Source organism: Hypanus sabinus, chromosome 10, assembly GCF_030144855.1.
Source record: "Hypanus sabinus isolate sHypSab1 chromosome 10, sHypSab1.hap1, whole genome shotgun sequence".
In the NCBI taxonomy this organism is placed as follows: domain Eukaryota; kingdom Metazoa; phylum Chordata; class Chondrichthyes; order Myliobatiformes; family Dasyatidae; genus Hypanus; species Hypanus sabinus.
The window spans coordinates 152,228,188-152,252,889 of NC_082715.1; the positions used below are offsets into that span (position 1 = coordinate 152,228,188).

At 42.9% G+C, this 24,702-nt stretch overlaps 1 protein-coding gene across 1 annotated transcript in view; it reads right to left on the bottom strand.

Moving 5' to 3' along the window:
• The window catches only part of sfi1 (SFI1 centrin binding protein), a 242,981-nt gene that overhangs the window by 207,536 nt on the left and 10,743 nt on the right, over nt 1-24,702 (bottom strand). The window contains exons 2-4 of the mRNA XM_059983256.1: nt 18,155-18,593; nt 14,070-14,231; nt 5,493-5,564 (exon numbers count right to left, since the gene is read on the bottom strand). Coding sequence (XP_059839239.1) covers nt 5,493-5,564; nt 14,070-14,231; nt 18,155-18,258 — 338 coding nt within the window. The 5' untranslated portion in view covers nt 18,259-18,593. The remainder of the gene's footprint in view (nt 1-5,492; nt 5,565-14,069; nt 14,232-18,154; nt 18,594-24,702) is intronic.

Consider the following 24,702-nt stretch of genomic DNA (forward strand, 5'->3'; position numbering starts at 1 on the left):
TATAATATAAAAATTTAAACTGCACAGAACATCAAATTCAGTCCATTCTATAGAAATTGACATTTCCACTTCTGTATTTCAATGGTTTTTTTTCCAGGAATGAATCCCAATTGTTTTTGCTATTTTTGATTTATATATTCTTATTTACTTGAGTCACTACTTTACAAATTGGGTTGTTGTATCTGACTCTTAACTATCTATCTTTAAAGTCATTCATTAATTATCTTTGTTATTTATCAATTATATTTTGTTGTAGTCTTTCCTAATACTAGTTATTGCTCCATTTTTCCCAAAAGTTAATTTCATTCACCTTTGAAATTGTCTAGTACAGAATTTATACAAGCCATTAGATTGATAGCAGTACTGCCAACATCAATCCATGTGATGCACCACTTTCCAAAGGCTTTATTTGAATTCAAAATCCTTGTTTCATTTTTAGTCAACTGACTACCAATCTGATATTTGTCCCAACATATTTATCAAGGGTCAATTTTGCTCTTGGTCGACATGTCTCAATTCATCCAAACTCCTGATGTAGGGTCTCCAATGAGTTTCTCCCAAAATGTGTTTCTATTTTGCTACAGTAGTGTAGTAGCTAGTGTAACATTATTACAGCACCAGTGAGCCGGATTCAACTCTACCACTGTCTGTAAAGAGTTTGTATATTCTTCCTTTGACCGTGTAGGTTTCCTCCTGGTGCTCCAGTTTATTCACACATTCCGAAGACGAACAGGTTGTTAGTTTAGTCACGTGTGTAATTGGCATAATCTCAAATAATAAAAATATTTTAAAATTGTTGCTTTCCTTTTTGAAAATCCAAGTGTAGCGCAGCAACCAGAAAAGAACATCAAACAAGAAATAGCAGTAATTAGACACTTTGTCCCTTGCTCCACCAATTAATTAAATCATCTTTGCCTTCTCCACTTTACTGCCAAACCCTTGATTACAGTTATGAGTCATACAGGGTGGAAGCTAGACATTCGGCTCCAGTCTCCACCAATCTTCCTTAATGCTCTAAACCTAATGCATTTATACCAATTTCAAGTCAAGTCACTTTTAAAGTCATTTCGACCATAACTGCTGGTATAGTACATAGTAAAAATGAGACAATGTTTTTCAGGACCATGGTGTTACATGACACAGTACAAAAACTAGACTGAACTACGTAAAAAAAAACACATAGAGAAAGCTACACTACACTACAGACCTACACAGGACTGCGTAAAGTGCACAAAACAGTGCAGGCATTACAATAAACAGGACAAGAGGGCAAGGTGTCAGTCCGGGCTCTGGGTATTGAGGAGTCTGATAACTTGGGGGAAGGAACCTTTACATAGTCTGGTCGTGAGAGCCCAAATGCTTCAGAGCCTTTTCTCAGATGGCAGGAGGGAGAAGAGATTGTATGAGGGGTGCATGTGGTCCTTCAGAATGCTGTTTCCTTTGCGGATGCAGCGTGTAGTGTAAATGTCCGTGATGGTGGGAAGAGAGACCCCAATGATCTTCTCAGCTGACCTCACTATCCGCTGCAGGGTCTTGCGATCCGAGATGTTGCAATTTCCGAACCAGGCAGTGATGCAGCTGCTCAGGATGCTCTCAATACAACCACAGTAGAATGTGATGAGGATGGGGGTTGGGAGATGGACTTTCCTCAGCCTTCGCACAAAGTAGAGACGCTGCTGGGCTTTCTTTGCTATGGAGCTGGTGTTGAGGGACCAGGTGAGATTCTCCGCCAGGTGAACATCAAGAAATTTGGTGATCTTAACGTTCTCTACTGAGGAGCCGTTGATGTTCAACAGGGAGTGGTCGCTCTGTGCCCTCCTTAAGTCAACAACCATCTCTTTTGTTTTGTTCACGTTAAGAGACAGGTTGTTGGCTCTGCACCTCCTCTTTGTAAGCTGACTCGTCATTCTTGCTGATAAGGGCCACCACGGTCGTGTCATCGGCGAACTTCATGATGTGGTTTGAGCTGTGTGTTGCAGAACAGTCGTGGGTCAGCAGAGTGAACAGCAGTGGACTGAGCACGCAGCCCTGGGGAGCCCCCGTGCTCAGTGTGATGGTGTTGGAGATGCTGCTCCCAATCCGGACTGACTGAGGTCTCCCAGTCAGGAAGTCTAGGATCCAGTTGCAGAGGAAGGTGTTCAGGCCCAGTAGGCTCAGCTTTCCAATCAGTTTCTGAGGGATGATTGTGTTGAATGCTGAACTAAGGTCTATGAACAGCATCCGAACATATGTGCCTTTTTTCTCCAAGTGGGTTAGAGCCAGGTGGAGGGAGGTGGCAATGGCGTCATCTGTTGAACAGTTGGGATGGTTCGCAAACTGCAGGGGGTCCAATGAGGGGGGCAGCAGGGTCTTGATATGCCTCATGACGAGCCTCTCGAAACACTTCATGATGATGGATGTAAGTGCAACGGGACGGTAGTCATTTCGGCAGGACACTGAAGACTTCTTCAGCACGGGGACGATGGTGGCGGCCTTGAAGCACATTGGAATGGTGGCGCTGCTCAGGGAGATGTTGAAGATGTCAGTGAGAACATCTGCTAGCTGGTCTGCACATCCTCTGAGCACTCTACCAGGGATGTTGTCTGGTCCAGCAGCCTTCCGTGGGCTGACCCTGCACAGGGTTCCTCTCACATCGGCGACCACAGTGAGACACAGGGGTGGACTTCCTCGCTGCCACGTCGTTTTCCGCCTCAAACCAGGCGTAGAAGTTATTCAGCGCATCTGGGTGGGAGGCAGAGTCAGGTGATGTTGTCCTGTAATTGGTGATATCCTGGATGCACTTCCACATGCGCTGCATGTCGCTGCTGTCCTGGAAGTAACTGTGGATTAGCTGGGTGTGTGCATGCTTTGCCCCATTGATGGCCCGCGACAGTTTGGCCCTTGCTGTTGTTAGAGCTGTCTTGTCACCAGCTCTGAAGGCGGAGTCGCAGGTCCTCAGCAGCGCACGCACCTCCGCGGTCATCCATGGCTTCTGGTTAGCGCGTTTAGTAATGTCTTGGACAGAGTAACGTCATCAATGCACTTGCTGATGCAGCTGGTCACTGATGCTGTGTACTCCTCTAGGTTGGTAGAGTCGCCATCGGTTACAGCCTCCCTGAACATGTGCCAGTCAGTGTGCTCAAAGCAGTCTTGAAGAGCAGAGATGGCTCCTGCTGGCCAGGTTTTCACCTGCTTCTCAACTGGTCTGGTGCGCCTGACAAGCGGTCTGTATGCTGGAATTAGCATAACAGAGATGTGGTCTGAGTATCCAAGGTGGGGGCAGGGCTCTGCCCGGTATGCGTCGGGGATGTTTGTGTAAACCAGGTCCAACATGTTCTCCCCCCTCGTTGCAAAGTCGACATACTGATAGAATTTGGGGAGCATGGACTTAAGGTTCATGTGGTTAAAATCAATTCGAGGAAATATAGAAACATACAAAACCTACAGCACAATACAGGCTCTTCAGCCCACAATACTGTACTGAACATGTACTTACTTTAGAAATTACCTAGAGTTACTCACAGCCCTCTATTTTTCTAAGCTCCATGTACCTACCCAGGAGTCTCTTAAAAGACTCCACCACCGTTGCCAGCAGCCGATTCCACACACTCACCATTCTGCATAAAAAACTTAACCCAACATCTTCTCTGTACTTACTTCCAAGCACCTTAAAACTGTGCCCTCTCGTATTAGTCTTTTCAGCCCTGGGAAAGTGCTTCTGATCCTCCACACTGCCAAGAGTCTTACCATTAATACTATATTCTGCTATCATATATGACATACCAAAATGAACCACCTCACACTTATCTGGGTTGATCTCTATCTGCCACTTCTCATCACAGTTTTACATCTTTTCAATGTCCTGCTGTAACCTCTGACAGCCCTCCACACTATCCACAACACCCCCAACTTTTGTGTCATCAGCAAATTTACTAACCCATCCCTCCACTTCTTCATCCAGGTGATTTATAAAAATCACGAAGGGGTCCCAGAACAGATCCCTGAGGCACACTACTGGTCACCAACCTCCATGCAGAATATGACCCGTGTACAGCCACCCTTTGCGTTCTGTGGGCGAGCCAGTTCTGGATCCACAAAGCAAGGTCACCTTTGATCCCATGCCTCCTTACTTTCCCAATAAGCCTTGAATGGGGTACCTTATCAAATGCCTTGCTGAAATCCATATACACTGTATCTACTGCTCTACCTTCTTTAATGTGTTTAGTCACATCCTCAAAAAATTCAATCAGGCTTGTAAAGCACGACCTGCCTTTGACAAAGCCATGCTGACTATTCCTAATCATATTATGCCTCTCTAGATATTCATAAATCCTGCCTCTCAGGATCTTTTCCATCAACTTAACAACCCCATTGAAGTAAGACTCACTGAAGTAATAAAAAATTCTATTATTTATTCCAGTCAACTGCACCCAACATCTGTCTCTCAACATGCACTAGGGGCAAGTTACAGTAGCAAATTAACTTACCAACCATATGCCTTTGGGATGCGGCATGTAAACCAGAGCACCTGGGGAAAACTCACATAAACACAAGGGGATGGTGTAAATTCCACAGACAGCACCAGAGGTCAGGATTGAATCAGAGTCATTTGGAGCTGTGAGGTATCAGCTCTACTAGTCCCGATTTCTTCCAACTCCCAAACTGTTCAAGAGAGCCTGAGCCTTAGATGCTCAATCATGGAGCACCCACAAGCCCACTAATATCAATGATCAAATCAGTGGGTTTCAATCTCATGAATAGACTGCAATTTATTCCAACTATCCTTTGTGAAACCACAGTTGTACTCACAACTTCTGGTCACATTTATTGAGTCATTCTTAGACAACAGCAAAACTTGTATTGGCAGTTAACCTGCAATTTGCTAACACAACTGCTGCTTAATTGCAGTCACCAAAATACCCTATGGGGACTGCAGAAGATATTTCCTTACCCACAGAGTGCTGGAAATGAGTGACTTGTTGCAACAGTAAATGGTTGATGTGCAGGGTATATATACGTTTCAACAGTCCAGACAAAAATTTATCTGTGAAGGAAATCAAGGACTACATTGTTCAATTTAGATGTTGAAACATGTTAGGAGATTCAATGGAGCATAAACTCTGCACAGACTGGCTAGCCCCACTCACCCATCTCTATGCCTTATATCCCTTGTAATTCTCCCTAAATGACTCCATTAACCCATCTGAATTTCTACACTGTCTTGCTGTATTCACCCCACAGTTTACTTTAGCTCCTGGGCTTTACAAGAGTGAACAGTTGAGGACCCAGAAGTGACCAGAATGGTACACTTAGTAACAATATGCCACATGAAAGGAATGCATTCATTCATGCCCTTCACTTTAATCATTTCTCCATCCCTGGTGATGTGTTTTCACCCAATATGAGTTCTTATTTTCGATAACAATACCCATACATTCTCTGCTTGTACTTTGAAATTCTAACCATTTTCATCTTCAATCTAAACATGTTAAAGGAAGCAAATATAATCTTACCTGGCCTTGTTTGGAAGGATTCTGCCAAATGTTTTGCACACCCATAAGTACAGGAACTTCCTCGCAAGGTGCCTGGGTTGACAGGATTACATTATTATTTGGTGTAGTTTCATTCTAAAATCAAACACGTTGAATTCTTCAAGTATGAAATTTTAGACAAAATGTTGATTATCATCACTTGATTCATTACCTGTAATGTAGGCTGAAAACCAGCATAAGATTTAATCTTAATGATTCCAACAATAGATTTCAATCTCACAAAAAAGACTGCAAGATCCTATATTTTTTATCTCCTTGATGAAATTGCAGTCAAAATTGCAATTTTACCACATTTTATTGAGTAATACTTACCAGATTAAAAAACAAGCCTAATTCAACCTCCTGTTACCGAGCTTTGGATGAAAGGACTCTGCATTAGTAGAAGCAAATTATAAAATGCATAAACTGCATAGCATAATACTTTAAATGAAAGAATGTGGGTCAAAGTAGGGGGAGGAGTGTTTACTTACCAGAGCTTGATTTGAAATTGCTGAATTCAGCTAAGGAGTGGGAGGGAAGTTGAAATATAACTGGAGAGTCAATAACTAGCAGTTACAGCCAGTTATGTCACTGGTATTTAGGGCAGCAATGAAAGTCATCCATTCTGTTTGCCCTCAGCAATTTTGCCCCTGGTGTCATTCAGGATCCTTTTTTCTGCCTCTACAGTACAGCGTCAAGTTGTCTTTGGTCTCTTGAGTTTCCTCTACCCTTCAGAGGTCCAATGAAGTACTGTCTTGATGATGGAGTTGGCCTCTCTGCTCATTAAGAGCCTAATCCATCTCCAACATTTCCTCATGATGATTGCCGCCACACACAGTTGTCTCTGCCACTCTGTACACTGTTCTATGGTGTTACACAGTGTGAAGATCTGGTTGACACAGCCTCCATTTCTTCTGAAGCCAGCTTGTTCTTTCCACAAGCACATATCGACTGCATCTGTATAAGGACTTTGGCGAGAATCTTGCTGGACTCTAACAAAAGAGTGATGCCACACAAGTTGTTGCAATCAGTTAATGCTCCTTTCTTGGGGATTCGAACAAGAACTCCCTTTCTCCAGTTCTTGGGTACTTATCCCCATTCCCAGGCTATAGTAAACAGTAGTTGCAGAATGGCTGCTGTAACTTTAAGATTCAACTTTGAACAGTCTGGTATTGAAATTGTCATGTTCTGAAGCTTTGCTGTTCTTTACTGATTTAATCAGAGCAACAATCTCTTCATTCTTGGATAGATCTGGGTTGATGTCAAGGTCCTCTGCTGGCTCTTGTATGTCAGGTTCTTCATTTGGTGGTGGTCTATTCTGTAATTCTCTGAAATACTCCATCCATTGTGCTTCTTCCTCTTTCTCAGTTGTCAAAAGCAGACTGTTCTTACCTCTCACACTGGATCCGGCCTGGAACTTTCCACACAGCAGTTTTGAAATTTTGCATGAATTTCTCTGATTGCCTCAATAGGCCTCCTCTGCAAGGGTTTCCATGTAGACTCTCTTATCTTTCTTACAAGTCTCTTACCTTTCTTGTTAGCTTCAGTATATGCTAGTTGAAGCTTCTCCTTAATTCCTGTTGACTTTGCACCTAACACTTTCTTCTTAATTTTCTGTCTTTCTTCTACGGCTGTCCATGTTTCCTGCTTTGCTCTTCTTTCCAGCTCTGTATCCTAGAAAAGCTTTGCTACTCTCTTTGAAGACTGAAGCATCTGTTTCCACACTGCATTGATCTTGTTTACTGACACATACTCATCAAGGTCTTACAAGGTCTAGAATCTGTTCTTAAACTGAATGGTGAAGGCAAATCTCACACTGGTGTCCTTGAGCTTTTCAACATCAAAACATCTTTGCACACGTGTTCTGGTCCCAGTGATTCTCAGCTTAAGTTTCATCGCTGCTACAACATAGTGATGATCACTTCCATTTCTGCTACTCTCTTGACTTTTAGATCTTGCAAGGATCATTGCCACATACCATTAATCATGAAATCATTAATCATGGGTGTGCACTGTGTTAGTTTGTGAATTTCATGGTGCCGAAAGAGGGTCCCTTCTATGACCAGATTGTTCATGGCACAGAATTCCACCACTCTTTCACCACTGTTAGTCATTGTTCACATCTATGCATGTCCATGACCTAAGTGAAGTGCCAGTTTTTACTTCCCACTTTGGCACTTAGATCTCCCATGACGATGATTATGTCATGACATAGTGCTAACTCTACCTCCAATTGCAAATATTCATTGAAAACGCAGGAAGCACCAGAGGCATCGGCAGCAGCAGAAGGCAGGTGGAGCACCACCAAACATGGTGAGTTCTTTCTCCTTGCGTAGGGGTTTTTCTTATTTTTTAAACCATAAAAGAGAGATAGGGTCTGGTATAGCCATCATTGGAGTGGGGGCTAGAGTCAAAGTGCAAACTTAGAGCCTTTAAAGGAGCTTGAGAATTAAATTAGGAGCTAGAAGGGGCCTTGAAAAGGCCTTAGCGAGCTGGATTAAAGAAAACACCAAGGCATTCTACAAGTATGGGAAGAACAAGAGAATGAGCCGTGTGAGAATATTACCAATTAGGTGTGATAGTGTAAATGTGTGCATGGAGTCGGAGGAGGTAGCGGTAGTACTTAATGAATACTTTCCTTCAGTATTCACCAGGGAAAAATACCTTGGCAATTGTAGGGATGACTTATAGTGGACTGAAACGCTTGAGCATATTGACATTAAGAAAAAGGATGTGCTGAAGCTTTTGAAAAGCATTAAGTTAGATGAGTCGCTGGGTTCGGATGGGATACGCCCCAGGCTACTGTGGGAAGTGAGGGAAGAGATTGCAAAACCTCTGGCAATGATATTTGCATCATCAATAGGGTTGGGAGAAGTACCGGAGGATTGGAGGGTTGCAAATGTTGTTCCCTTGTTCAAGAAAAGGAGTAGAGATAACCCTGGAAACCACAGACCAGTGAGTCTTACTTCGGTACTGAGCAAGTTGTTGGAGAAGATCCTGAGAGGCAGAATTTATGAGCATTTGGAGAGACATAATCTGATTAGGGATAGTCAGCATTGCTTTATCATGGGCAGGTCATGCTTTACAAGCCTGCTTGAATTCTTTGAGGATGTAACAAAACACTGATGAAGGTAGAGCAGTGGATGTAACGTATATAGATTTCAGTAAAGCATTTGATAAAGTTCCCCATGCAAGGTTCATTCAGAAAGTCAAAAGGCATGGGATCCAAGGAGACCTTGCTTTGTCAATCCAGAATTGGCTTGCCCACAGAAGGCAAAGGGTGGTTGTAGATGGTTCGTAATCTGCATGGATGTCAATGACCACTGGTATTCTGCAGGAATCAGTTCTGGGATCCCTCCTCTTGGTGATTTTTATAAATGACCTGGATGAGGAAGTAGAAGTGTGGGTTCGTTAAGTTTGCTGATGACACAAAAGCTGGGGGTGTTGTGTATAGCCTGGAATGTTGTCAGAGGTTACAGCATGACATCGATAGGATACAGAACCGGGCTAAGAAGCGGCAGATGGAGTTCAACCCAGATAAGTGTGAAATTGTTCATTTTGGTAGGTCAAATATGATACTCTTGGCAGTGTGGATGACCAGAGAGATCTTGAGGTCCATGTCAAAGCTGCTGCACAGGTTGACAATGTTGTTAAGAAGGCGTATGGTGTGTTGAATTCAATAGTCATGAGATAATGTTACAGCTATATAAGACCTTGGTCAGACCCCACTTGGAGTACTGTGTTCACTTTTGGTCAGCTCACTATAGGAAGGATGTGGATACTATAGAAAGTGCAGAGGAGATTTACAAGGATGTTGCCTGGATTGGAGAGTGGGCCTTATGAGGACAGGTTGAGTGAACTTGGCCTTTTCTCCTTGGAGCGATGGAGGATGAGAGGTGACCTGATAGAGGTGTATAAGATGATGAGAAGCATTGATTATGTGGATATCCAGAAGCCTTTTCCCAGGACTAAAATGGTTAACACGAGGAGGCATAGTTTTAAGGTGTTTAGAAGTAAGTGGGGCAGGGGGAGAACATCAGGGATAAGTTTTTCAGAGTGGTGGGTGTGTGGTGTGCACTGCCAGTGACTGAGCAGAGGTGGATACAACAGGGTCTTTTAAGAGACTCTTGGGTACATGGTGCTTAGAAAACTACAGGGCTATGCAGAAGGGAAATTCTAGGCAGTTTCTAGAGTAGATTACGTGGTCAGCACAACATTGGGAGCCGAAGGGCCTATAATGTGCTGTAGATTTCTATGTTCTATGTTTTCTTCAATGTCACTATCGCTAGTTGGAGCATAGCACTAGATCAGTCATATTCACTTGCTTCCCATTTAATCTCTCAACAGCCTGCTGTTGATTGGTTTCCACTCTAGAAAGCACTTTTCAATGCCTTTCTTCAAAATGAGCTACATCATTATGATGCTGGCCATCTTCCCTTCCTGAATATAAAACTGTTTCACCAGTTGCTGCATTTAGTCTGCAGACCCTGTCCATCTGCTTTCAGTGATGCAGAGTATATGTAGGTTGGTGCAACACATTTCAGCAGTTATTTGTGCTAGCTTGCCAGCGCCGTACTGGGTTCATAGTTTCCAAAACACAATTTTGGTCTTCAACTTGATGGTGTTCAGGGCTTCCCTCATTGTACCAGTAGCTTCCTCTCTGTTTTCACTACTATCACTCATGCAAATTCCAGGTGGAGAGTCAGGAATACCATCACATACCAATATAGAATTCTTCATCGCTGTTTCTGTTAGAGTTATTTTTGACCAGTCAGGGTTGCTAGCCATGAGCTGAACCCGTGAAACTGGTCTCTACCCTTTAACCTGTTTGGCATGGATGACCCTACCAAAACAAAGAACTCTAACTCTAGGTCATAGCTCTCTGGGTCATTGAGGCACGCAAGCCTCCAATCCTTACTACAATGTTGTGGTCCTCTTGAAGAAGAGTCAATAACTGTTTGAAGCAAATTTAATTGTTCAGGTTCTCTGAGTGAGGCCTCAGAGGCAGCAGACTGGGCCAAATTACCCACTTCCACTCATTTCCCAATAGTGTTTTCAAAACAAACTGTGACATTAAAATACAAGTGCAAGCCACGTTCATCAAAAGTGCATCTGTATGGACCAAATGGCTCATAGTTTATGTTGTTTCAAAAGAGCATAGTACATAGGAAGGTCATCTCATCGAACATTTGGTCCATCATCTTAGAAAGAAGGGATAGTGAGAGTGAACTTTGTGCATTGTGCTGCTTATCATTGTCATCAATTGTAAGCAAACCAATCTTATTGAATTCCTGACTACTCAATAACCAGGGTTTCTTTTCAGAAATCTATACATTATGAAGTTATAGAAACACAGAACATAGAAATCTACACACAGGCCCTTCAGCTCACATTGCCCCATTTTTCTAAGCTCCATGTACCTAAGAGTCTCTTAAAAGACCCTATTGTATCCACCTTTACCACCTTCACTGGCAGTGCATTCCACGTACCCACCACTCTCTGTGTGAAAAACTTACCGCTGACATCTGTCTTATACCTACTTCCAAGCACCCTTGTGTTAGCCATTTCAGCCCTGAGAAAAGGCCTCTGGCTATCCACACGATCGATGCTTCTCATCATCTTTTACACCAAGGATGTATACACCATCTTATAACTCAAATTATCTCTATAATATAAAACAAAGAAACCTTTCTGCCCACTATACTATCTATTCTATTGTGACTTCTTTGGTTTTGAACCACAATTTTTAGTATTTTATCCTTCAAACATTTCTATTAGAGTAGTTACTGGTGTATTCCCTCAAATACACCATTAACTACTCTAACAGAGACATTTCTCAATATAAAAGAGAACTGCATACCTAGAATATGTTTTAAGAAAACATGTCTAATTTTTATGGACATTTCAGTACAAAATATTCCTCTGCATGGAAAATGGCACTTTACTCACGAAAGCAAAAAAAATGGCTTTGTCAATGAAATGCATAGACAGAAGTGCTAAAAGGAAAAGTCGTATATTGAACAATCCTAATCAAAGAATTACCATTATTTCTTCTAGTTGTAACGAGATTCCACTATTAGCCACATCTCTTCCTCACCCCTTTCTACCTTCTTTCTATGATGCCCTGGCCAACTCACCCCTCTGTGAACTCTGACACTTTCCCCTGCCACCACAGAATATGCAACACTTTTTTCTGCATCTCCTGCCTTACCAACATATAAGAGCTCTTTCATGTGAAGCAGATTCACATGCTCCTCCTCCAATCTGGCCTACTCCATTTGGTGCTCCCAAAGTGACGTTCTCTACGTCAGCAAGACCAAGCACAGATTAGGGAACCAATATACAGAGCATTTGCACTCTGTACAAAACAGCTATTTCACAACTCCCAGTTGCTTCCCATTTCAGCTCCCCTTCCTATGCCAACCTGTCCATCCTGGGTGCCAATGCCAGGGTAAGGCCCAATACAAAGTAAAGGAGCAATGCCTTTTACTCCACCTGGATAGTCTACAACCTAATGGTATGAACAATGAATTTTCCAACTTTGGGTAACCTTCACCTCCTCTATTACTCACCAAGAGAACATCAACCCCACTCCCACTCCTCTCCTCCTGATCCTCTTCCAGTCCCATTATTCTGTGCCCTTTTCCACTTCACCTTCATTCTCTCAGCTCCATCCTACCTATTTTCTACAACCGTCAGTTCCCCTATGAACCATATTCAAGATTTTTAAGGCTTCTGAGAAATAAGTTTCGTCACTAAATACAGAGGTTAGAAAATGCAAAGCTCCAACAATTGTCCATAACTTGGATTAATATATTTTGATATTAATCACAGCACAGGAACATGGCAATTAGCATAATGCTTTAGAGTGGCAGCAATCATCGTTCAATTCCTGCAACCATCTGTAAGGAGTTTATATGTTCTCCCCATGACCGTGGGGTTTCCTCCAGATACCACAGTTTCCTACAACATTCCAAGTTGTAAGGTTTAGTAAGTTGTGGGTATATTTGTTGACACCTAAAGCTTGGTGACACTTACCAGCTACCCCCAGCATATCCTTGGACTGTGTTGGTCATTTAACACATTTTCCTGCATGCTTCAATGTACAGTACATGTAAAAAATTGAGGTAATCTTTAACACAAGATATTCTGCTGATGCTGGAAATTCAGTCAACAAAATGCTGGATGAACATTTACGGAAAAGAATAAACAGTTGATGTTTTGGATCAAAATCCTTCATTAGAACTGGAAAGGGGAAGAAGCAAGAAAAGAAAAGCTGATAGGCAGGGAAGGGGTAGGTGAAGTCAGGTGGAACGATGAAGTCAGAAGCTGGGAGGTGATAGGTGGAAAAGGTGTCTGAAGAAGAAGGAATCTGATAAGCGAGGAGATTGGACCATGAGAGAAAAGGAAGGAAGGGGGACACCAGGGATAGGTTAGGCAGGTGAAGAGGAAAGAAGTTAGAGAGAAGCCAGCGAGGGGGACTGAAAGAAAAGGGAAGGGAAAAGGAAAACTGAAAGTTAGAGAAATCAACATTTATGCCATCAGGTTGCAGGCTATCCAGACAGAATATGAGGCGTTGTTCTTCGAACCTCATTGTTGCAGTAGAGGCAGCCATGAACCAACATGTTAGAATGGGAATGGGGATTGGAATTAAAATGGTTAACCACCAGGAAATCCTGTTTGTTGCAACTGGAGCAAAGGTGCTCAACGAAGTAGTCCCCCAATCTACGTCAAGGATCACTGATGTTAAGGAGATTGCATCAGGAGCACCAGGTACAATAAACACAAACATATTCACGAGGAAATCTGCAGACGATGGAAATTCAAGCAACACACACAAAATGCGGGTGGAACGCAGCAGGCCAGGCAGCATCTATAGGAAGCACTGATGACATTTCGGGCCAAGACCCTCCTTCAGGACACTTGTAGAAATGAGAAGTGCGGGGTGTGGGAAATATGAGGTTAGTGGCAGTGGATGGGAGATCCCCAGAGCTGATAAGGTTGGTGATAGTGTGGGAGACAGTGGCCTGGTGCTCCTTAGTGGGGTCATGATCGAGGGGTAAATAAAACCCCTCCTGATGAAGGGTCTCAGCCCGAAACAACCACAGTGATTCTTCCTATAGATGCTGCCTGGCCTGCTGCGTTCCACCAGCATTTTGTGTATGTTGCTTAACATAAACATATCAGCAGTGTAGTGTTGCCTCACCTGGAAGGATTCCATGGGGCCCTGATTGGAAGAGAGGGAGGAGTTGAATGGGCAGATGTAGCACTTCTTCCATTTCAGGGCTATGTGTCAGGAGGGAGATTAAAGGGAGGTACGAATAAACAAGGAAATCATGGAGAGAGGACAAGAACCTGCTCTACACTCTTACCCACTTAGTGGCATCTTTTTTGTAGCAGGGTGACCAAAACTGAACAGAATATTCCAAATGCAGTCTCACAAACATCTTTATGGACAATATCTCCATTTCAACCCTTCTATCACCAACCCAAGCTGAACCACAAGTGGACTTTGTGAATGAAATAGCAGCATTTTCAAGCACAATACAGCAAATTTACCTGATACGAAGCTCCTTTAATCGTCCACCTCTGCGCCAGTTATAATTGACTCTATATGGAACTGTGCTTCTTCTTACACGATGCACTTTACACCAATCTTGCTTTATGGAATGTTCCAGAGACGCACTTATGGGAAGTTGTGTTAGGCCTGCCGTCACATTACTGGGGGTAGGGAATTACATAGTTGAACATCTTACCAAAAATGTTGAAGTTCACATCTAATCCTCAAAAGCAGTCAGTAAGAAACCCAACAATATCCTTTTCCTTGTTTCTTCACCACACCACATCTACATAACATCCAGATGTGATGAATACTACCATGTTTCCTATGGTGGGGGTATCCAGAACTAGAAGGCACAGCCTCAAAATTGAGGGGTGACATTTTAGAACAGAGGTAAGGAGGAATTATTTTAGCCAGAGAGTAGTGAATCTGTGGAATGCTCTGCCAGACTGCAGTGGAGACCAAATCCATGGGTATATTTAAGGCGGAAGTTGATAGTTTCCTGATCAAAGGATACAGCCAGAAGGCAGGTGTATGGGGTGTATGGGGTTGAGTGGAATCCAGGATCAGCCATGATGAAATGGCAGATCAGACTGGATGGGCTGAATGGCCTAATTCTGCTCCAATGTCTTATGGTCTTATGAAAGAAACAGAATGATTTGGCAGATAAATGCATGGCTGAGAAGCTGATGCAGGGCCCAGGGCTTCAGCTTCTTGAATCATTAGGATCTCTTCTAGGGCAGGTATGAGCATTTAAATTAATTTGGCAAGGGGTTGGGAACCAGAGTGAAGGGACTCAGGATAGGACAGATGGTAAAAAAAGTAAAGATAGCATGCTGTCAGACTGTCAGGAAGGCAGGTAGGTGATGGAACCTGGTTGCAGCCAACAGGTGTATCAAATCATTAGGGATGCAAATTCAGAAAGGATAGCAAATACAGTACTCAAGGTGTTGCATCTAGATGCGCATAGAATAAGAAATAAGGTGATGATCTTGTTGCAATATTACAGATTACCAGGTATGATGTTGTGGCCATCACTGAATCGTGGCTGAAGGATGGTTATAGCTGGGAGCTAAATGTCCAAGGTTACACATTATATCAGAGAGATAGGAAGGTAGGCAGAGGGGGTGTGTGGCTCTACTGGTAAAGAATAGCATCAAATTAATAGAAAAATGTGACATAAGATCAGAAGATGTTGAATCCTTATGGGTTGAGTTAAGAAACTGCAAGGGTAAAAGGACATTGATGGCAATTATATACAGGCCTCCCAACATTGGCTGGGAGGTGGACCACAGGTTACAGAAGGAAATAGAAAAAGGGAGTCAAAAGGGCAATGTTAATGGTACTCATGGGAGATTTTAACATGCAGGTCAATTGAGAAAATCAGGTTGGTAATGAATCTCAAGAGAGTGAGCTTGTTGAATGCCTAAGAGATATCTTTTTAGAGTGTTGTTGAGCCTACTAGGGGATCAGCTATACTGGATTGGGTGTTATGAAATGAACCGGAGGTGATCAGGGAGCTTAAGGTAAAAGAACCCTTAGGAACCAGCGATCACAATATGATTGAGTTCAACTTGAAATTTAATAGGGAGAAAGTAAAGTCTGATGTAGCAGTATTTCAGTGGAGTAAGGGAAATTACAGTGGGATGAGAGAAGAGTTGTCCAAAGTAAATTGGAAGGAGCTGCTGGCAGGGATGTAAGCAGATCAACAATGGTGTGCATTTCTGGGAAAAATGAGGAAGGTGCAGGAAACATATATTCCAAAAATGAAGAAATACTCAAATGGAAAATAGTACAACCATGGCTAAATGGTGAACTAAATGAGTATTTTGCATCATTCTTCACTGCAGATGGCACTAGCAGTATGCCTGATGTTGTAGTGTGTGAAGGAAGAGAAATAGATGCAGTTACTATTACAAGAGAGAAGGTACATAAGTCACCCGAGCCAGATGACCTGTATCCTAGGATTAGAGATTGTGGTGGCATTAGAAATCATTGGACTCTGGAATGGTGCCAGAGGACTGGAAATCTGAAAATGTCACTCCACTCTTTAAGAAAGGAGGAAGGCAGCAGAAACAAAATTATAGACCAGTTAGCCTGACCTCAGTGGTTGGGAAAATGTTAGAGTCAATTAAGGATGAGGTGTTTAAGTACTTGGTGACACAGGACAAGATAGTACAGAATCAGCATGGTTTTCTTCAGGAAAATCCTGCTTGATGAACCTGGTGGAATTCCTTGAGATTACAAGTGAGATAGATAAAGGGGAAGCTGTGGATATTGTATATTTGGACTTTCAGAAGGCCTTTGACAAGGTGCCACACACGAGGCTGCTTACCAAGTTAAGCGCCCATGGCATTGCAGGAAAGTTACTAACATGTTTAGAGCATTGGCTGATTGGTAGGAGGCAGCAAGTGGGAATAAAAGGATCCTTTTCTGGTTGGCTGCCAGTGACAAGTGGTGTTCCGCAGGGGTTGGTGTTGGGACCACTTCTTTTTATGCTGTATATAAATGATTTAGATGATGGAATAGATGGTTTTGTTGCTAAGTTTGCAGATGATACGAAGATTGGTGGAGGGGCAGGTAGTGGTGAGAAAACAGGTAGGATGCAAATTAAGAGAAAAGGCAAGAAAGTTGGCAAATGAAATACAATGTTAGAAAATGCATGGTCACGCACTTCGGTAGTAGAAATAAATGTGCTATTTTTAAACGGGGAGAAAAATCCACAAAAATCTGAGATGCAAAGGGACTTGGAAGTCCTTGTGCAGAACACCCTAAAAGTTAACTTGCAGGTTGAGTCGATGGTGAGGAAGGTAAATGCCATGTTAGCATCCATTTCAAGAGGTCTAGAATACAAGAGCAAGGATGTGATGCTGAGGCTTTATAAGGCACTGGTGAGATCTCACCTTGAGTATTGTGTGCAGTTTTGGGCTCGTGCTGGCTCGTGCTGGCATTGGGGAGGGCCCAGAGGATGTTCGCAAGGATGATTCCAGGAATAAAAGGGTTATCATACGAAGAACTTTTGATGGCTCTGGGTCTGTACTCACTGGAATTCAAAAGGATAAGGGGGCATCTCATTGAAACCTTTTGAATGTTGAAAGGCCTAGACAGAGTAGATGTGGACAGGATGTTTCCCATGATGGGAGAGTCCAGGACAAGAGGGCACACCCTCAGGATAGATGGGCGCTGTTTCAAAACAGAGATGCGGGGTAATTTCTTTAGCTAAAGGATGGTGAATTTGTGGAATTTGTTGCCATATGCAGGTCATTGGATGACTGAAGGTAGAGATTGATAAGTTCTTGATTGGTCATAGGGAGAAGGCCAGAGCTAGGGTTGAGGAGAACAAAAAAGGATCAGCCATGATTGAATGCATAATGGATTGAATGGCTCCATATGCCAAAAAATTGCTATAACTAACTTTCCATTTTATTCCACACAAATCATCTCATCAACTTTCCCAGATAGCTGAGCTGCCTGGAAATTAATTATGCATGGCATCAAAGATATTAACTGAAGTAGTGCAATCACTTGAGCCAAGTAAGATGTTCTCCTAAGGGGCTATCTATTGGTGGATCCTCAGGTGGCTGTAGTGGCTGATCCAGGATCCACATATTTTGATGTAGTGTGGGCAAGATTAAGTGGTAACTGGGATTGGGTCTTTTGGTGTTCAGTCTCTCTTTTCACAGCTCTACTTGTTCTCTGCACTACAGCAGTGGTCACGCTCATGGAGCACAGCTTCCTCTTAAACAGATTTCTTCCAGGTGTATCTATTGAGTGCAATTAACTGTACTCAATCACACAATGGATGAGTGCACAACACAATGCCTTTTGTTCTCTATTCTAGGGCATGATCATCCGGGGGCATAATTCTTGAGAAAATTAGTATAATCCAAATTATAATTTTATTAAATTTTGAGACAGACTGAAATAAAATGGCTTTTTAAAGATAATAATTAAAAATATGTGACCATGCTTTTGGGTCCCTGACATAATCTCTCTATGTGGTCCAATGTACAGTAAAAACTAGCCTGCAATGCTGAAACTCTTAAAATCTAAAGTCTTGATCTTTTCTTTTTCCTAAACTTACCTTTGATGAGCTTTCTTTGGGAAATCAGATTTCTTCATCAGCTGGTCTTTCCCAACTAGATGCTTTGCAGGATTCAAAGCAATTCTGTTTGGTTTTGGATTCATTTTCAAATGATAACAAAATTAACATGGAGTTCATTACCAACAGTGCTGGGACAAGAATTGTGAAGTTTTTTTTAATTCCCCTAGAAAGCAACACCATCTGATTCAGCCAGGAGTTCTCAGTCATACTCAGAAGCTCATAGGATCATAAAAGTCATGTGAGCAACCATTATAAATTTCTTAAGAATGAAGTCAGTGATATCCCGTTGAGAGATAGCTGACAAGGTTCAATAAGCATGAATATTCGAAGAGATTACTCAGGTGGGCAATTAATTGCTGTCAGTTGCAAGCTGCTTGTCCAGCAGGTCATTGACATCTCAATGAAGCACACTGGGAACCTGTGTAAAACAAACAAAACAAATTGAAATGATAATTTACAAAATATCAGACATCGCAATACTTAAAAGAGAGGGGCATCCATTCACACAAATATTAAACGCAAACCACTGATCACAGACAGCTTGGTGCAGCCAACTGAAACATTACAGTATCTTTACTTATAATGTGAATTACAAGACAGATCATAGTCATTCTGCTCTGCACCAGACAATTCATCTGATCAGACCTGCATGATACTTCTGATCCTCCTGACGGTCAATACTTGATGCACCTCAGGGGTGTGTGCTTAGCCCATTGCTCTACTCTCAAAATACACATGACTGTGTGGCTAGGCATAGCTCAAATACCATCTACAAATTTGCTGACAATACAACCATTGTTGGTAGAATCTCAGGTGGTGACGAGAGGGCGTACAGCAGTCAGATACGCCAACTAGTGGAATAGTGCTGCAGCAACAACCTGGCACTCAACATCAGTAAGACGAAAGAGCTGATTGTGGACTTCAGGAAAGGTAAGACGAAGGAGCACATACCAATCCTCATAGAGGGATCAGAAGTGGAGAGAGTGAGCAGTTTGAAGTTCCTCAGTGTCAAGATCTCTGAGGATCTCACCTGGTCCCAACACATCGATGTAGTTATAAAGAAGGCAAGACAGCGGCTATACTTTATTAGGAGTTCGAAGAGATTTGGCATGTCAACAAACGCACTCAAAAACTTCTATAGTTGTACCGTGGAGTGTATTCTGACAGGCTGCATCACTGTTTGGTATGGAGGGGCTACTGCACAGGACCAAAAGAAGCTGCAGAAGGTTGTAAATCTAGTCAGCTCCAACTTGGACACTGGCCTACAAAGTACCCAGGACATCTTTAGGGAGCAGTCTCTCAGAAAGGCAGCGTCCATTATTAAAGACCTCCAGCAGCCAGGGCATGCCCTCTTCTCTTCTCATCAGGTAGGAGGTACAGAAGCTTGAGGACACACACTCAGCGATTCAGGAACAGCATCTTCCCCTATGCCATCCGATTCCTAAATGGACGTTGAAGCTTTGGACACCACCTCACTGTTTTTAATATAGAGTATTTCTATTTTTTGCACATTTTTCAAAATCTATTCAGAGAACCTGTTTCTGATTGTGTCCAAGATATCCTGCGGTGGGAGGGAGAACAGCCAGAGGTCGTGGTACATATTGGTACCAATGACATAGGTAGGAAAAGGGAAGAGGTCCTGAAAGAAGAGTTAGGAAGGAAGTTGAAAAGCAGGTCCTCAAAGGTAGTAATCTCGGGATTACCGCCTGTGCCATGTGACAGTGAGAATAGGAATAGAGTGAGGTGGAGGATAAATGCGTGGCTGAGTAATTGGAGCAGAGGGCAGGGATTCAGATTTCTGGATCATTGGGACCTCTTTTGGGGCAGGTGTGACCTGTACAAAAAGGACGGGTTGCACTTGAATCCCAGGGGGACCAATATCCTGGCGGGCAGATTTGATAGAGCTGTTGGGGTTTAAACTAGTTTGGCAGGGGGGTGGGAATTAAAATGTGAGTGCAGGGATTAAGGTAGAAGGACAAGGACATGATGTTAAGAGTTCTGAGTTGATGAGGAAAGACAGACAGGGGACAGAACATAATTGTAGCCAGTTAAAGGGGTTAAAATGTGTCTATTTCAATGCTAGGAGTATTAGGAACAAGGAGGATGAACTTAGAGCAAGGATTAGTACGTGGAACTACGATGTTGTGGCCGTTACTGAAACTTGTTTTGAAGAAGGGCAGGATTGGATGATGCAGGTCATGGGGTTCAGGTGTCTTAAAAGAAATAGGATGGTAGGTAGAAAGGGGGGGGGAGTGGCATTGCTGGTCAGGGATAGTATCACAGCTATAGAAAGGGAAGATGTTGCAGAAGGAGTGTCCATGGAGTCAGTCTGGGTGGAAGTCAGAAATAGGAAGGGATCAATCACTGTGCAGGGAGTAGTCTATAGGCCCCCAAATAGCTCTCAGGACACCAAGGAGATTTTAAAATGGTGCAGGCAGATTTTAGAATGGTGCAAGAAATACAGGGTAGTAGTTATGGGTGATTTCAACTTCCCTCATATTGACTGGCACCTCCTGAGTGCAAGGGCTGAATTTGACAGGTGTGTTCAAGAAGGATTCTTGACACAGTATGTGGACCGGCCAACGAGAGGAAAGGCTATACTGGATCTAGTTCTGGGTAATGAAACTGGTCAGGTGACAGATCTCTTGGTGTGGGAGCATTTTGGTGAGAGTGACCACAACCCCCTTAGCTTCAGCATAGCTATGGAAAGGGATAAAATCAGACGAAATGGTACAGTGCTTAACTGGGGAAGGGCTAACTTTGAAGGGATGAGGCAGGAACTAGCGAGAGTAAATTGGAAACAGATGTTCAAAGGGGAAAGCACAGAAGTAATGTGGGAGAAGTTTAGGGACCACTTGAGCTGGGTTCAGGATAGGTTTGTCCCACTGAGGCAAGAAAAAAATGGTAGGAAAAGGGAACTGTGGCTGACGAGATATGTGAGACAACTCGTCAAGAGGAAAAAGGAAACATATGTCAGATATAAGAAGCAGGAAGCAGGAGGGGCTTATGAGAAATATAGAGTAGCCAGGAAGGAGCTAAAGAAAGGACTTAGGAGAGCTCGAGGGCGCGTGAGAAGGCCTTGGCATGTGGGATTAAGGAGAACCCCAAGGCGTTCTATGCATATGTGAAGAATAGGAGGATGACGAGAACGAAGGTGCGACCGCTCAAGGATAAAAAGGGCAACATGTGCCTAGAGGCGGGGGAGGTTGGAGAGGTCCTAAATGAATGCTTTGCTTCAGTATTCACGTGAAAAGGATCTTGATCAGGATGAGGTTGAAGTAGAGCGGGCCTGTGTGCTGGACAATGTGGAGATTAAGGAAGATCTTCTTGTTGGATCTTCTTAAAAACATTAAGATTGATAAATCCCCAGGGCCGGATACGATACACCCCAAGTTGTTGTGGGAATTGAGAGAAGAGATCGCAGAAGCATTAGCTATGATCCTTGAATCCTCTTTGGCTGCAGGGGAAGTGCTGGAGGACTGGAGAATGGCAAATGTAGTTCCCTAGGGAGAAACCTGGGAACTATAGACTGGTGAGTCTTACGTCGGTGGTCTGCAAACTACTAGAAAGGATTCTTAAGATTAGGATCTATTTGGAGAAGTACAGTCTACTCCTGGATAGTCAACATGGCTTTGTGAAGGGAAGATCGTACCTCACGAGCCTAATTGAGTTTTTTGAAGAGGAAACAAAAGAAATTGATGAGGGTAGGGCAGTGGATGTGGTCTACATGGACTTTAGCAAAGCATTTGACAAGGTCCCTCATGAGAGACTCATCCAGAAAGTCATGAAGCATGGAATAAGTGGAACCTTGGCTGTTTGGATAAAAAATTGGCTTAAAGGAAGAAAGCAGAGGGTAGTTGTGGAAGGAAAGTATTCTGCCTGGAGGTCGGTGACTAGTGGAATGCCGCAGGGATCTGTCCTGGGACCCCTGCTATTTGTGATTTTTATAAATGACCTGGATGTAGAGGCGGAAGGATGGGTAAGTTTGCGGAGGACACGAAGATTGGAGGAGTTGTGGATGGAGCTGTAGGTTGTCAAAGGATACAAGAGGATATAGACAGGCTACAGAGTTGGGCAGAAAAATAGCAGATGGAGTTCAATCTGGACAAGTGCGAGGTGATGCATTTTGGAAGGACAGACCAGAAGACTGAGTACAGGATTAACGGTCAGTTACTTAAGAGTGTGGATGAACAAAGGGACCTTGGGGTTCAAATCCATACATCCTTCAAGGTCGCTGCACAGGTTGATAGGGAAGTTAAGAAGGCCTATGGGATGCTAGGCTTCATTAACAGGGGGATTGAGTTCAAGAGTAGAGAGGTCATGTTGCAACTTTACAAATCTCTGGTGAGACCGCACTTAGAGTATTGTGTTTAATTCTGGTCACATCATTATAGGAAGGATGTGGAAGCTCTGGAGAGGGTGCAGAGGTGATTTACCAGGATGTTGCCTGGTTTGGAGAACAAGTCATATGAAGCAAGATTAGCAGAGCTGGGACTTTTCTCTTTGGAGCGTAGAAGAGTGAGAGGGGACTTGATAGAGGTCTGCAAGATTATGAGAGGCATAGATAGGGTGGATAGTCAGTACCTGTTTCCCAAGGCACCAATAGCAAACACCAGAGGTCATATGTACAAAACAGCATATGTACAAAATTAAGGGAGGGAAGTTTAGGGGAGACATCAGGAGTAAGTTTTTTTTTTACACAGAGGTTTGTGATTGCCTGGAATGACTTGCCAGGGATGGTGGTGGAGGCTAAAACATTAGGGGTATTTAATAGCCTCTTGGACAGGCACATGGATGAAGGAAAAATGGAGGGTTATGGGGTAGTGTGGGTTTAGTACTTTTTTTAAGGATTATATGGGTCAGCACAACATGGAGGGCTGAAGGGCCTGTATTGTGCTGTAGTATTCTATGGTAACCATAGAACATTACAGCACAGAAACAGGCCTTTTGGCCCTTCTTGGCTGTGCTAAACCATTTTTCTGCCTAGACCACTGACCTGCACCTGGACCATATCCCTCCATACACCTCTCATCCATGTACCTCTCCAAGTTTTTCTTAACTGTTAAAAGTGAGCCCCCATTTACTACTTCATCTGGCAGCTCATTCCGCATTCCCACCACTCTCTGTGTGAAGAAGCCCCCCCCCCCACCAATGTTCCCTTTAAACTTTGCCCCCCTTCACACTTAACCCATGTCCTCTGGTTTTTCCTCCCCTAGCCTCAGTGGAAAAAGCCTGCTTGCATTCACTCTACCTATACCCATCATAATTTTATATACCTCTATCAAATCTCTTTTCATTCTTCTACACTCCAGGGAATAAAGTCCTAACCTATTCAACCTTTCTCTGTAACTCAGTTTCTCAGGTCCCGGCAACATCCTTATAAACCTTCTCAGCGCTCTTTCAACCTTAATATCCTTCCTGTAATTCGGTGACCAAAACTGCACACAATACTCCAAATTCAGCCTCACCAATGCCTTTTACAACCTCACCATAACATTTCCAACTCTTATACCCAATACTTTGATTTATAAAGGCCAATGTACCAAAAGCTCTCTTTACAAACCTATCTACCTGTGACGCCACTTTTAGGGAATTTTGTATCTGTATTCCTATGCCCTACCATTTACCTTGTATGTGCTACCTTGGTTTGTCCTTCCAAAGTGCAATACCTCACACTTGTCTGCATTAAACTCCATCTGCCATTTTTCAGCCCATTTTTCCAGCTGGTCCAGAACTCTCAGCAAGCTTTGAAAACCTCCCTTACTGTCCACTACACCTCCAATCTTAGTATCATCAGCAAATTTGCTTATCCAATTTACCACATTATCATCCAGATCATTGATATAGATGACAAATAACAATGGACCCAGCATTGATCCCTGTAGCACACCACTAGTTACAGGCCTCCACTACCACTCTCTGGCTTCTCCCATTGAGCCAATGTCTAATCCAATTTATTATCTCACCACGTATATCTAGTGACTGAATCTTCCTAACTTACCTCCCATGCAGGACCTTGTCAAAGGCCTTACTGATGTCCATGTAGACAACATCCACTGTCTTCCCTTCATCCACTTTCCTGGTAACCTCCTTGAAAAACTCTAATAGATTGGTTAAACATGACCTACCACGCACAAAGCCATGTTGACTCTCCCTAATAAGTCCCCGTCTATCTAAATACTTGTAGATCCTATCTCTTAGTACTCCTTCCAATAATTTACCAACTACCAACGTCAAACTTACCGGCCTATAATTTCCCTGATTACTTTTAGAGCCTTTTTCAATGTACACAATTGATCTATTTGTTTATTTAGTATTCTGTTTTATTTTCTTTATTATTATTATTTTTCTCTTTCTGCTGGACTATGTATTGCATTGAACAGTTGCTGCTAAGTTAAGAAATTTCACATCACATGTCGGTGATAATATACCTGATTTTGATTCTGATTCTAAACAGGGATGGAAATACCTTCATATGGCACAAGCATATGGACATTTGCTTAATTAAAAACAAAAGAAAATCTGCA